Source organism: Equus przewalskii, chromosome 5, assembly GCF_037783145.1.
Source record: "Equus przewalskii isolate Varuska chromosome 5, EquPr2, whole genome shotgun sequence".
Taxonomy (NCBI): domain Eukaryota; kingdom Metazoa; phylum Chordata; class Mammalia; order Perissodactyla; family Equidae; genus Equus; species Equus przewalskii.
In genome coordinates, this window is record NC_091835.1 from 16,984,745 (window position 1) to 16,997,724 (window position 12,980).

Below are 12,980 nucleotides of genomic sequence, written 5' to 3' on the forward strand. Positions count from 1 at the left end.
GGGGGGCTTTGGGGAGAAAAAGGAAAAAAATAAAATCTTAAAAAAAAAAAAAAAAGAATGAGCGTACGATCCAGCAATCTCACTTCTGGGTATATATCCAAAGGAAATGAAATCATTATCTCAAAGAGATATCTATGCTCCCATGTTCACAGTAGCATTATTCACAATAGGCAAGGTGAGGAAACAATCTAAGTGTCCATCAACGGATGAATGGATAAAGAAAATGTGATGTGTATATATATACATATTTATAATGGAATATTATTCAGCCACGAGAAAGAAGGAAATCCTGCCATTTGTGAGAACATAGAAGGACCCTGAGGGCATTACGCCAAGTGAAATGAGCCAGACAAAGACAAATACTGCATGGTATCACTTACATGTGGAATCTAAAAAAGAAAAAGAAGAAAAAGTCAAACTCATAGAAATAGTAGAAAAGTGGTTGCCAGAGGCTGGGGAAATAGGGAGAGGTTGGTAAAAGGTACGAACTTTCAGTTATAAGATGAATAAGGTCTGAGGAGCTAATGGATAATAGGGTGACAACAGTTGATAACACTGTATTATATAATTGAAATTTGCTAAAAGAGTAGGATTTAAATGTTCTCACCAAAAAAAAAAAATATGAATGTGTTAGTTAACTCAATAGGGGGAATCCTTTCACAAAGCATATGAATATCAAATCATCACGTTGTACACCTTAAATATATTATAGTTTTGTCAATTATACTTCAATAGAACTGGAAAAAATAAGATACTGTTTTAAGAGCCTCCCACCACCAAAAAAAAAAGCTCAATTTCATCACTAAGCACCAGCCTCTTTGCTTCTTTTTTCCATTGCCATGCTCAGAATTGGGCAAAGCTCCCCCTCATGGCTGAGAGAGGTTTGCAGCTATTATAAAAAAGCACACACAGGCAGGAAGCAACAGGCAACAAGGAGTCCAGGCTCAGTTCTCTCTCTTATCCAGAGGAAAAGAATTTTAGGAAGTCGCAGGAGATTTCCTTGAAGGTCCCACTGACCAACATTGAGCCACATGCTCACCCTAAAAGGAAAGGAAGCTAGGAAAGCTGACATGTGGCATTTTCACTTCCAAAGTGAACTGAAAGAAGTGGAGAGGAATGGCTTTCATGGAGGCAAATAACAGTGTCTGCCAGGGTTGTCACGAGTGGTTACTTAAAATGTTATACTTATTTAATATGAATCTTTCTTACTTTTGTTTAATTTGTCCCTATAAGTAAACTGTATAATCCTTTATCAATAAAACGTGACTTAAATTTATTTGTACCTAAAAAGTTTTTTTTTAACTTGACCCACGACATTGAGAAAAGAACCAGTTCAGACTCCCTGTCACCCTTCAGTTCTTGAAGAAAATCATAGCCAGATCAAACTGTTCACAAAATTACAGCCTCATGAAATGAAGAAGCAGGAGCCACTACAGCAGGGTCAGGGCTGGTGGCCCAAGGCCAGCGGATGCAAGTCCAGTTGTGCAAAGTGGAGACTTTGGTATATATGTCAAGGAAGCCAGAGCTCCACTGTTCAAACCACTTGGAAATAACTTTGCTGTGTGTGCCATTTCCTTGAAAGAATGAAGAGCTCTGAACAAAACTACAAAATGAGCTGGACCATTTCTAGATGGTAGGGAAGCCTCCGGCAGCCATAGAAATGTACTCCTTGGAATACTTAAAATATAAAAAACAGTGGGATTGTTTGTTTGACAAGCAATATCAAATCCAAAACGTTTTATATCATTTTAAAAGAACGAGAGACAAGTGCATCCTTGACTTGGTAACATTTATTCAATATTCTTTGAAATTAGCAAGAATCAGAAGAAGCACATATCAATCAAACACAGCCACAAAAATGTCCTGGGTATAAATAAAGATGCACTGTGAGAAATACTTAGTCCCAAAGGAATCAGTACTTGCGTACATTTACTACCTTTTAGCAACAAACAACTCCAACGTAAATTCAATTTACTCACAATATAAAAACCTTGACATTTTAAGGAAAATATAGATTCAGTTGATTGAAATTTGCCTCCCTAGGCCCTTTCAATATGTATGTTTTCAAGGCCCAGTTTGACAAGTGTTACGAAAATGACAAAAACTCAAAAGAATGTTTCCACGAGGTTCAACGAAACAGGGCAGAAATAAGTTACTTACCCATGCACAGAATAAGGCAAAGGCTAATTTCATTCGGGTTAGGAATAATAAAGGTAACTAGTTTCTTTTTCACAAAACAAACATTTCAGACTTCTTTTTAAGTAACGGGTATACTGTATTATGGGTCATACTCTACACGTATTTCCTAACTCTACTCAGAAAGCCGGCACTCACACATCAAATAGAAACTTCCCCTCTATTAGATTTATTCTGTAACAACCACAGAAACTAATCTGGGTCTCGTGATAGTGTCTACCAGGAAAACAGCACACGCTAGTCGAAGCGTACAGTTTAGAGAGCTGAAGGTACATTAAAACGTAGTCTACGGATTTCACAAATTCCGTTTTTAAAATATTTTTTCCAAACTAAAAGCTGCAGAAAATTAGTTCTTAAATATTCTACTGAAAACTCTTGAGCAGCTAACATTTTAAATTTCTTAAGCTTTTAATTTTCTTAAAAATATTTAAATGAGTGGTGTATCCCATCTTTTTGAAAAATAATCCAAAAAAAGATTACAAATCTTTTGTTTTAATCAGTGTGACCAAGGGTTTGTCGTCGGGGCTGTAATCCTCATAAGCGATGGGAGTCACATCATACATCGCAGGCCGGGATTTCTTTCCAAATCTGAAATCACAGTGAGACAGAATTCTGGTTAGATAAATACTGGATATCAAGCCCCCTTAAAGGCAAGTGGTACGAATAACTTATATGCAAGAATCAAATGGAACTATAAAAATACTCTCAAAAAATATCCTCTCTAGCAAGTACAGAAATTTAAGACTTTCTGATATTAACATTGAATGAGGATAAATATTAGTCTTCCGTGCAGGATGCAAAAGATGGATTTCACAAAGCGTAGAGTCCAAATTAATGTTGAAGCTTGTGGGTTAAATCTTGGCAAAGCAATCGGGCGTGACAGCTCCACAATAGGTCTTAAGAAAACATGTATCGATTTGTCTTTTTCTTCTGAGATGCAGAACTACTTGGAGAGGCAAGTTTATTTGACATCCACTCTAGTGACTGGAATGCAGAATGCCAGGGTGGTCTTCCCTGGACTGGACAGACAGCCTCTCCTGTGGGACTTTCAGAAGGGCTGTGAAGGCTCAGAGGTCATCTGAGGTCCCAACATGAGGAGAATGGCAGAGGGAGAAAAAGACTTCAAACTACGAGGTGTTTGTCCACAAACTGTGCCAGCACACACCATTCTATTCCACTCACCTATGACTCCTCAATCCCCACATACACACACAAGCCATTGTTTATTCTCTGAGCACAAAGCCATTGTCCCAACAGATTTGTATGTATCAAAACCCCCTTGAGAGCAGCACTGACACCCAGAAGCCAGAGGTGTTAAAATTCAATTTCAAGACTTCCTGCCAAATGAGTGTTAAGATGGCGATTATTAAAATAAAGCCAATTCAACTTCTGGGTGGTCTCGTCCCATTCAGGACCTTGCTTTCCCTGAAGCCCTGAAATTCAATATGATTTAAACAATCTTCCACACTAACCCACCGCCCCTCCTCCCTCTTTACTGACGACATTTTTTAACTGTTTCAAGTCAAACAGGGTTCATTAAAAAAGAAATCTTAAGAGGTTGCTAAGATGGGCCCCCCAGGACATCAAGCGGCTTATTTCCAGGACCTCCGGCCCATCTCCTCTCCATTCTTATTTCCTTCTTTCATATCTTGGAAAATCTGTCTTCTCACATACAGAGATGAGAAGTAGAATGGAGTGGGAAATGAGAAAACTGCCTTCTTCATAAGATCTTGTGCTTTTAAACATTCATCCATCTTTTTTAATTCATCCAATTCACTCAAGATTTCCTGCCCTTCAGGAGCACAAAGACACACACCATGTCAGATGGGCAACCAGGCAAAATGCAGAGATGAAGAGCTAAAGCATTAGGACACCAAGAAACCCTCTGTTATTCCAGCAATATAAAAAGCCTTCAATAAAATCATGTCTAAAGTGTGAAGCCTTACTAGAGGTGTGGGATTGTGTGTGCATAAATGCAGTCGGACCCCAGCCTCTGGTCTGTTTATCTAAAGTGAGTGAGGCCTGAAACACGACAAGAGGAAAAGGCACAATGGTGTAAAAGCCAACTGGGTCTTACACTGCCCCTCAAGCCTGCAACTTTCAGAGGCTACTTTAAGGTGCAAATATTTTGACAATCTATTTCTCATAAAATAGCTAGATGCATTGGTACAGCACATTAACAAAATGAGGAACAAAATCACATGATCATCTCAACAGATGCAGAGAAAGCATTTGAGAAGATACAGCATCCATTTACGATAAAAACCCTGAATTTGGGTATACAAGGAAAACACCTCAACATAATAAAGGCCATATATGGCAAACCCACACCTAATATCGTTCTCAATGGAGAAGAACTGAAAGCTATCCCTCTAAGAATAGGAACCAGACCATTATCTTACACCACACACAAAAATTAACTCAAAATGGATTAAAGACTTGAATGTAAGGCTTGAAACCATGAAACTTCTAGAAGAAAACACAGGCAGTGTGCTCTTCAACCTCAGTTGTAGCAGCATATTTGCAAGTACCATGTCTGACCAGGCAAGCGAAACATGGAAAAAGTAAACAAATGGGACTACATCAAACTAAAAAGCTTCTGCATAGCAAAGGAAACCATCAACAAAATGAAAAACAACCTAACAATTGGGAGAAGATATTTGCAAACCATCTATCTGATAAGGGATTAATATCCAAAATATATTAAAGAACTCATACATCTCAACAAAAAAAACCTAACAACCCAGTTAAAAAATGGGCAAAAGATCTGAACAGACATTTCTCCAGAGAAGATATACAGATGGCCACAAGGTTCATTAAAAGATGTTCAACATCACTAATTATCAGGGAAATGAAAATCAAAACTACAATGAGCTATTACCTCATGTATGACAGAATGGCTCTAATTAACAAGACAGGAAGCAACAATTGTTAGAGAGGATGTGGAGAAAAGGAAACTCTCATATACTGCTGCTGGGAGTGTAAACTGGTGCAGCCACTATGGAAAACAGTATGAAGATTCCTCAAAAAATGAAGAATGGAACTACCATACGATCCAGCTATTCCACTGCTGGGTATTTATCCAAAGAGCATGAAAACGCAAATGCATAAAGATACATACACCCTATATTCAATTATTCACAATAGCCAAGACTTGGAAGCAACCCAGGTGCCCATCAAGGGATGAATGGATAAAGAAGATGTGGTATATGTACACCATGGAATACTACTCAGCCATAAGAAATGATGAAATTTGGCCATTTGTGACAACATGGATGGACCCTGAGGGTATCATGCTAAGTGAAATAAATCAGAGGGAGAAAATCAAAGCCCATATGATCTCACTCATAAATAGAAGATAAAAACAACAAAAAAACCCCTACATAGAGATAGAGATTGGATTGGTGGCTACCAGAAGAGAAGGGAGGAGGGGCGAGGGTGAAAGAGGTGATTAGGCACATGTGTCTGGTGATAGACTGTAATTAATCTTTGGGTGGTGAACATGATGTAATCTACAGAGAAATCAAAATATAATGATGTATACCTGCAATTTATATAATGTTATAAACCAATGTTATCACAATTAAAAAAAATAGCTAGATGCATTTGTAACAAATTTCCACTAATAAAATTAATTTAATTAACTTTAAAAATTGGGCAATCCCAGTGAAAAGTTCTCAGTATCCTAACATGGCAGCCGTGGGACAGTTTCCTGTGGGAACTTTGACAGGAGGGTCAGCCAATCATATATAGTCAATCACAATCAATTGGTTGGCTGAGAAGACAAATCTAAGCATCTTACTAGGTTGAATATGTTTCAAATACTCATTTCATTTTTTATCTGATTTCATAGTTTGAAGAAGAATTTGTTTCCTCAAAATCTAGAAAGTTAAGGTGCCAGCTTGGTGGCATAGTGGTTAAGTTTGTGTGCTCCACTTTGGTGGCCCAGGGTTCACAGGTTCGGATCCCGGGTACAGACCTAGTACCGCTTGTCAAGCCACACTGTGGTGGCATCCCACATAAAATAGAGGAAGATTGGCAATAGATGTTAGCTCAGGGCCAATCTTCCTCACAAAAATAAATAAATAAATTTTTAAAAAAGAAAAAAAATCTAGAAAGTTAAATCCTCCGTGTTATGCAGTCCATCAACAAGGTATAGCTCAAAGAGCTCTAATCTTCAACTGTTGCCATGGAACTGAACATTGACAAGGTGGGTTTGAGAACGAGTGTTTCAGATCCACTGAGTATGACAATGCGTGGGCTGAAACCACTCGAGAGCGGCCACACGTCCACCGTATATGTGCAAAGTAAACCAGAGAACTAGGAGCATGCCGTCGTGACTAGACTGGTAACTCAGCTGTGTGCACAGTGCTAATGGGATCAACTCCAGACCAGTGTGGGTCACAAAGTCTAATGCAAGTTACAAAGGTAACCTGGTTCAAGGAGGACTAACACCCCTAGCACTATCTTGGAGCTGGAATTCCTGCACTATGACTTAAGTAGCTGCCGAGAAGCCTGTCCAAACTCCTGAGGTGAGATACAGACATCTCCACCCAAAGTGCAGTATCTACCCCATGGAAGCTAAAATGGTTTGAAAAAACACAATGAAATACAACACACCTATCACAGTGGCGAGCTCACACGTAATGAAAAATGAATGTCCATTCATACTTAAATTTACAATACTAACAGCTTGTTATATTTCCTTTGTTTCTCAGAATTGGATACATGTTAAGAAATAAGCTAATACCTATAGAATTCCATTTTAAACTCTCAGGCACTAAACCTGTTATGGCAGGAGTTTTATACAACTGTTCTTTTTTTTAAATAACACACTGTTTTTCTTTACCATAATGGTACATTTTAATTGTAAAAAAAAAATTACAGAAGCTAGAGAAAATTATAATGTAGACCAGGGATTGGCAAACTATAGCCTGAAAGCCAATTATAGCCTGTTGCCTTTTTTTTTTTTTTTTTTTTGGTGAGGAAGATTGTCCCTGAGCTAACATCTGTTGCCAGTCTTCCTCTTTTTGCTTGAGGAAGATTGTTGCTGAGCTAATATCTGTGCCAATCTTCCTCTACTTTATGTGGGATGCTGTCCCAGCATGGCTTGACGAAGGGTGCTAGGTCCATGCCTGGGATCTGAACCTGCAAACCCTGGGCGGCGGAAGCAGAGCGTATGAACTTAACCACTACGCCATCAAGCAGGCCCCGCCTGTTGCCTATTTTTTAAATAAAATTTTATTGAACACAGTTGTGCCCATTCATAATGCCTCTGCTGCTTTCACACAACAGAGTTGAGTAGTCACAGAGACCCAGAGACTATGGCTCACAAAATCTAAAATATTTTGCAGGCCTTTGAAGAAGACAATAAGAATCACGCATAGCCCCTCTCTCCAAAGGGTTTAGCATATGTCTAGCCATGTTAACCATCTGAGAAGCACCAACAGAAGTTGTGGTAGCAGTAGTACCAATATTACCAACATCTTAACCATCATATTTGGTGACAAGTCTTTTTTTTTTTTTTTAAAGATTGGCACCTGGGCTAACAACTGTTGCCAATCTTTTTTTTTTTTTCCTCTGCTTTATCTCCCCAAACCCCCCCGTATTCAGTTGTATATCTTAGTTGCTGGTCCTTCTAGTTGTGGGATGTGGGATGCCACCTCAATGTGGCCTGACGAGTGGCACCATGTCTGAGCCCAGGATCCGAACCCTGGGCCGCCGCAGTGGTGCGTGCGAACTTAATCACTCGGCCACAGAGCCGGCCCCTGGTGACAAGTCTTGCACACCTTATTTCACTAAAGAAACAAAAGATACTGTAACCAGTTATAAGGCAGATCAAAGAGTGTACACTCATCTAGTTCACATTCCCCCAGAAGTCAACAGCTAAAACTCTACCGTGGAGAATGTCGGGTGGACCTGACCTTGAGAAAGACCCAAATCGGGAGATGCCATTAGAAAAAGTGACCATACCCTTTCACAGCTCTCCTTTTGTTGTTTTCTGTGATTAGGCAATAATAGCTGGTCGCACAGTGAGCAATCAGCAACTGAGATGTGACTTCAACTGCAGAACTTGGGGAGTCGTGGTTTCGCTCCCACTGGTCACTTATAAACTCTCTCCAGCCTGAGTGTAAGCATAGCAGCCATAGAACAGATGCTCCTAGGACAGGAGAGAGGGGGCTCCTGCTCAGTCCAGCCTCAGCACCACTGATTGCTCACGTCAAGTCACCAGATACGTCCTCAGTCACTCGTGAACGTCACGGATGACCCACTCAGTATTCGTCCTGCATAGCCACTGCTGCCGTCATTCTGATCCAAGGTCACCTCCAGTCTAACAGCAAGGAGACACGCCATGAAATGGACATTAGCTATAGCCCACTGCTAAAAACCAGGAAGAGGGTAATATCGAAAGGGTTAATTTCTGTCAATGTCTTTCTAGGGTTTCCAGGAAAAGGGAGCAGAGAGGGCCAACCAGCCAGAGACCCAGCCAGGGCCTCCAGAGAGCTACACTGTAGAGGCCACAGGTCGTAGCTGAATAAACGTTTAGAGGGGAACATTTCTGGATATTTGGAAAGGTACTAACTTCAGTGGTTTTATCTGTAGTCACTGGTGCATGTAGAAGCTTGCTGGTGAGGAATTCCGCAGTAAATATTTTTGATAAAAATCGGCACCAAATAAGAACCAGGTTTGTAACTGCTTTCAAGTTTATTCTTTCTTTCCAAGAGAATTCAGTTAAATATCTTCCCAGTGGGCTATATAAGCAGGAAGCTCAGAAGAATCTATCTTAAACTATTCTGAGGCCGAAATATAACACTCTTCCTCTTGAACGCAAAAGGATCTGAGCCAGAGATCCCTCTGGGGTGGAATCTGATTCTTCGGGTCTCCTGATACATCCCTGTATAAAACCAAGGATTCCGCTCCTTTCTGATGAATGGAGCCCCTCCAGGGTTGGAGAAGGGAGAGAAGACTCTTGAGCAACAAAGGAACTTGTCTGTTCCCTTTTTTACATCGTCTACATCTCACCCAATGATTTCAGGATGCTGCAAATACTCCTGCAGGCTGGTACCACTTACTAAGCTAGTGCCCTGAGATGAATCCACCTGTCAGGCAGGTCAAGACATCCTATGCCAACTCTTAACAGAGATCATTCATTCATTTCACACCTCAAATTTTAAGGTAAGGTCTACCACGTGCCAGAACCGACTGGAGATGGAGTAATAAGACCACTGCCTTTTATGGGCAGGCTAGTGGAGGAAAGAGTCAAGGAAACAATTGAGGTGAGATTTGCAGGGACTGGTCTCAGGGCTTCCTGGAAGCGGCGTTGCTGAGTTGACTCTTAAAGGAAGGAGCCAACGATGGGCAGCTGTGTAGACCCTGACCTGGAAGAGGGTTGAATTCTCTTTTTTCCCCTCATAGTTATAGAAATAAGGCTGGTGCGGCTCCACAAAGAAGTTACCCTTCTCCCACCCAGGCACTGGGGCAGATGCTCTGTATCTCCCAATTTCTCTCTCCCACTGGTTCCTCTCCAAGGAAGCCAGGCCCCAGTTCTTGCTTGCACTGGAGTGGCAAGATCTCTGTAAGATCTGAGTCTTGAGCTGGGGGGCTTCCTTTTGAAGAAAGTAAACTTCCTGAACCTCTGAGCTTCTATGCCATTCATACCGAATTTGGATCTGCTTGTGTCTTGATCAATATCAACATACGATGTCCCAACAAAGATCATGCAGCTAAGAGTTCCCTTGAGCCCCAGTGTTAAGACACCAAGCTCAGCCCACTTTTTACTACAGTCATTGACTCTCTGAATTGTGTGCTTTGGCTTGTTTTACCAATTAAAAGAAACAACGGCGTTCTTTAATGCACAACATCACTATTATTTTTGTAGAAATATGCTTTGCAAAAGTCAACAAAATGTTAGATTAACTGATTTTTTTTTAGCGTTATAAAAGATTTGGAGAAGTAGATATAGCGATATCTGTTTATATGATCCTTTAATATTTGCAATTTAATTTGATTGTCGTAACTCCCTAAATAGGTAGAGTCATCCTTTTCGACAGTTGAGGTGACTGTTCTTGTGGAAGGCTAAATGCTCCGTCTGAAATACAGAGTCAAGTAATGGAGTGGTTGGGCTCAGTGATGTTTGGCCTCAGACACCAAACTCACCCTCTTTCCATGACACCACGCTAACTCCTGTCTCTCCTCCAGAAAATGACACTGTTTTATATTATATGAACTCTTACAGCAGAATCATGGCTGTTCGTCATTCTTTAAGTAAGCCCTTAAAGCAAATGGAATCATTTATATCCATGCTGACTGTTGGAAGAACAGCATAGCTTAAGACATTCCAGAAAGAAATCATCAAAAAATGTTTCATACACAGTGAATCAGGAATCAGGTATTTATAGGACAGATAAACACAAATTAAATGAATGAATGCATTCAGTGAACACAGAGCTAGCAGCAAATTCAAAGGAGTTTGTCTATCAAGAGGCCTAATTATCTGTCCTCAATACCACCTTGAATCTATGTTCATTTCTTTGAAATTCTCTTTGTGGATGTAAAGTCCTGTTTATAATATAACCCTGGTACCAAGAATGCAGATGTGAAAGCAGCATCTCCTTCCTCCCCCACCTCCCCCTCCAGCAACGCACCTGGCATGCCGGATGGAAGCGATCGCGTTGCTGAACTCGCTGTCGATGCTGCGGCAATTGTAGAACTCCTCATAGGCTGGCCTGGAAGAGCCCTGGTACTCAATGCGGCTGATGCGGCAAATCCCCACAATCAGGATGATCAGCATCAGGATGAAGGCAACGCAGAGGGCCCCGATGATGATGTAGAGGGAGTGCCTGGGCATGTTGGTGAGACTCTCTGCCATGTGCCCAGACTTCCACTGGAGGTCTGCAGGAGAAAATAAGCCAACGGCTGGATGTGAGCTGTGGCCTTTTGAATGGGAAGGTCTTTCCTGTCCTTGCATCAGTAACTTAAAAGGGCATCCAAACTTGGAAGAATTATTTTCAATGGATTATCCAGACCAAGAGCTAATATCCTTAATATATAAAGATCTCTTACAAATCATTAAGAAAAAACAGGAACACGCTATAGAAAAATGGGCACAAAATATAAAAAGGAATTCACCAACAAAATACAAGTAGAAAATTCTTTAGCTTCATGATTATTTTTTAAAAATGCAATTCCTCGGGGGCTGGCCCCGTGGCCGAGTGGTTAAGTTCGCGCGCTCCGCTGCAGGCGGCCCAGTGTTTCGTTGGTTCGAATCCTGGGTGCGGACATGGCACTGCTCATCAAACCACGCTGAGGCAGCGTCCTGCATGCCACAACTAGAAGGACCCACAACGAAGAACATACAACTATGTACTGGGGGGCGTTGGGGAGAAAAAGGAAAAAATAAAAAAATCTTAAAAAAAAAAAATGCAATTCCTCGATCAGTTCCCAAATATTATTTAAAAATTGTGATACGCATAGTCGAGAAGAGTAGAGAAATGAAGACTGTAAATTGATACACAACCCCTGTGGGGACTAAACGGCATAGCCTTTGACCCAGAAATTCTAATTTTTAGAATTTATGCTGGGAATGGTCCTATAAATGCATTAAGCCCTATGTACAAGAATGTTCATCTTGGCATCACAATTTTTAAATGTGAAATTATCAACTATTAAACATTGAGAAAAAGAATCCAACAATAAGCACAGACACCAGGTACTCACCACTCAAAGCTAATAAATGTTCATATTTAACCATTTTTGCTTTAGATTTCTTTTAAAGAAATAAAATGCTACAGATATAGCTATAGTCTCTTGCCCCACACTCTCTCTCCACCCCACCAATAGATAATATAATTTATAAAAGCGAAAAAATGGGAGACAACCTAAATATTCAACTCTTAGCGAGACAGAGAGATGTGCAACAAATAGCAAAAGAATAAAAGAAGGTCACCAAACAGCACGTAGTTGTATAGTACAATCGCATGTGAGCTTAAAATGTCCCTCTACACACTGAAAAGCTCAGAAGGATAGAGTGATAAAATGATGAACATATTTTTCTTACTATGCTAAGCTTTTTGAAAACATCTCATTTAATCATTACAACCACCAGAAGATATATTATTCTCTCTCCCCACTGTACAGATAAGGCCTAGGAAACTGACGTCCCTTCCTGGGTGAGTGCATCGATTGCAATGCTAGATCCAAGTTCTTAGCCTCTGCCTCACACAGCAACGTGCTAACAACAGTGATCTCTGGAAGGCAGGATTACACAGATTTTTATGTCCTTTACACTTCTCAGTCTTTTCCAGATTTTTAAAAGAGAATGATGTATTCCTTTTATAATAATAAAAAAAAATAAGCAATAAGTTATTTGAAGAGAATACCTGAGGGATTATCTTCCAGGACAACCAGCAGAAGGAGTGTGGGCTTTGGGATCACACCAACCTTGCTTTCAATCCCAGTTGCAACAGTTCCCTGACCTCCCTGAACCTGTTTCTTCACTTGTAGGAAGAAAATAGCAATGTATATCCTGTGGGCTTGCTGGGAGCATAAGTTAGAAAACATGTAAAAAAAAGTAAGAAAGCCCACTGCCCAGGACATTGTGGGTGGTCCCTAAGGAGGGGCACCTGCAGTGGTGGAGGAGGAAAGGACAAAGAGGAGGATGCTGTCCTCTGAGGCATGTGCTCCAAGCTGAGGATTATCAAGCATTACCCTGTGCTCCTCCAAAAAGCACCACACCGTATGAGGGGGAAAAAATGAAAGGATGGGACATAATCTCTGTGTCTGGC

At 40.6% G+C, this 12,980-nt stretch overlaps 1 protein-coding gene across 2 annotated transcripts in view; it reads right to left on the minus strand.

The window, feature by feature from the left end:
* Window positions 1–1,772: 1,772 nt before the first annotated feature.
* Window positions 1,773–12,980, minus strand: part of DNER (delta/notch like EGF repeat containing) — a 302,394-nt gene continuing 291,186 nt past the window's right edge. For both annotated transcript variants that reach the window (XM_070620042.1, XM_070620043.1), the window contains 2 exons: window positions 10,842–11,088; window positions 1,773–2,784 (listed from right to left, as the gene is read on the minus strand). In XM_070620042.1, the coding sequence (XP_070476143.1) occupies window positions 2,673–2,784; window positions 10,842–11,088 (359 nt within the window). In that variant the 3' untranslated portion in view covers window positions 1,773–2,672. The remainder of the gene's footprint in view (window positions 2,785–10,841; window positions 11,089–12,980) is intronic.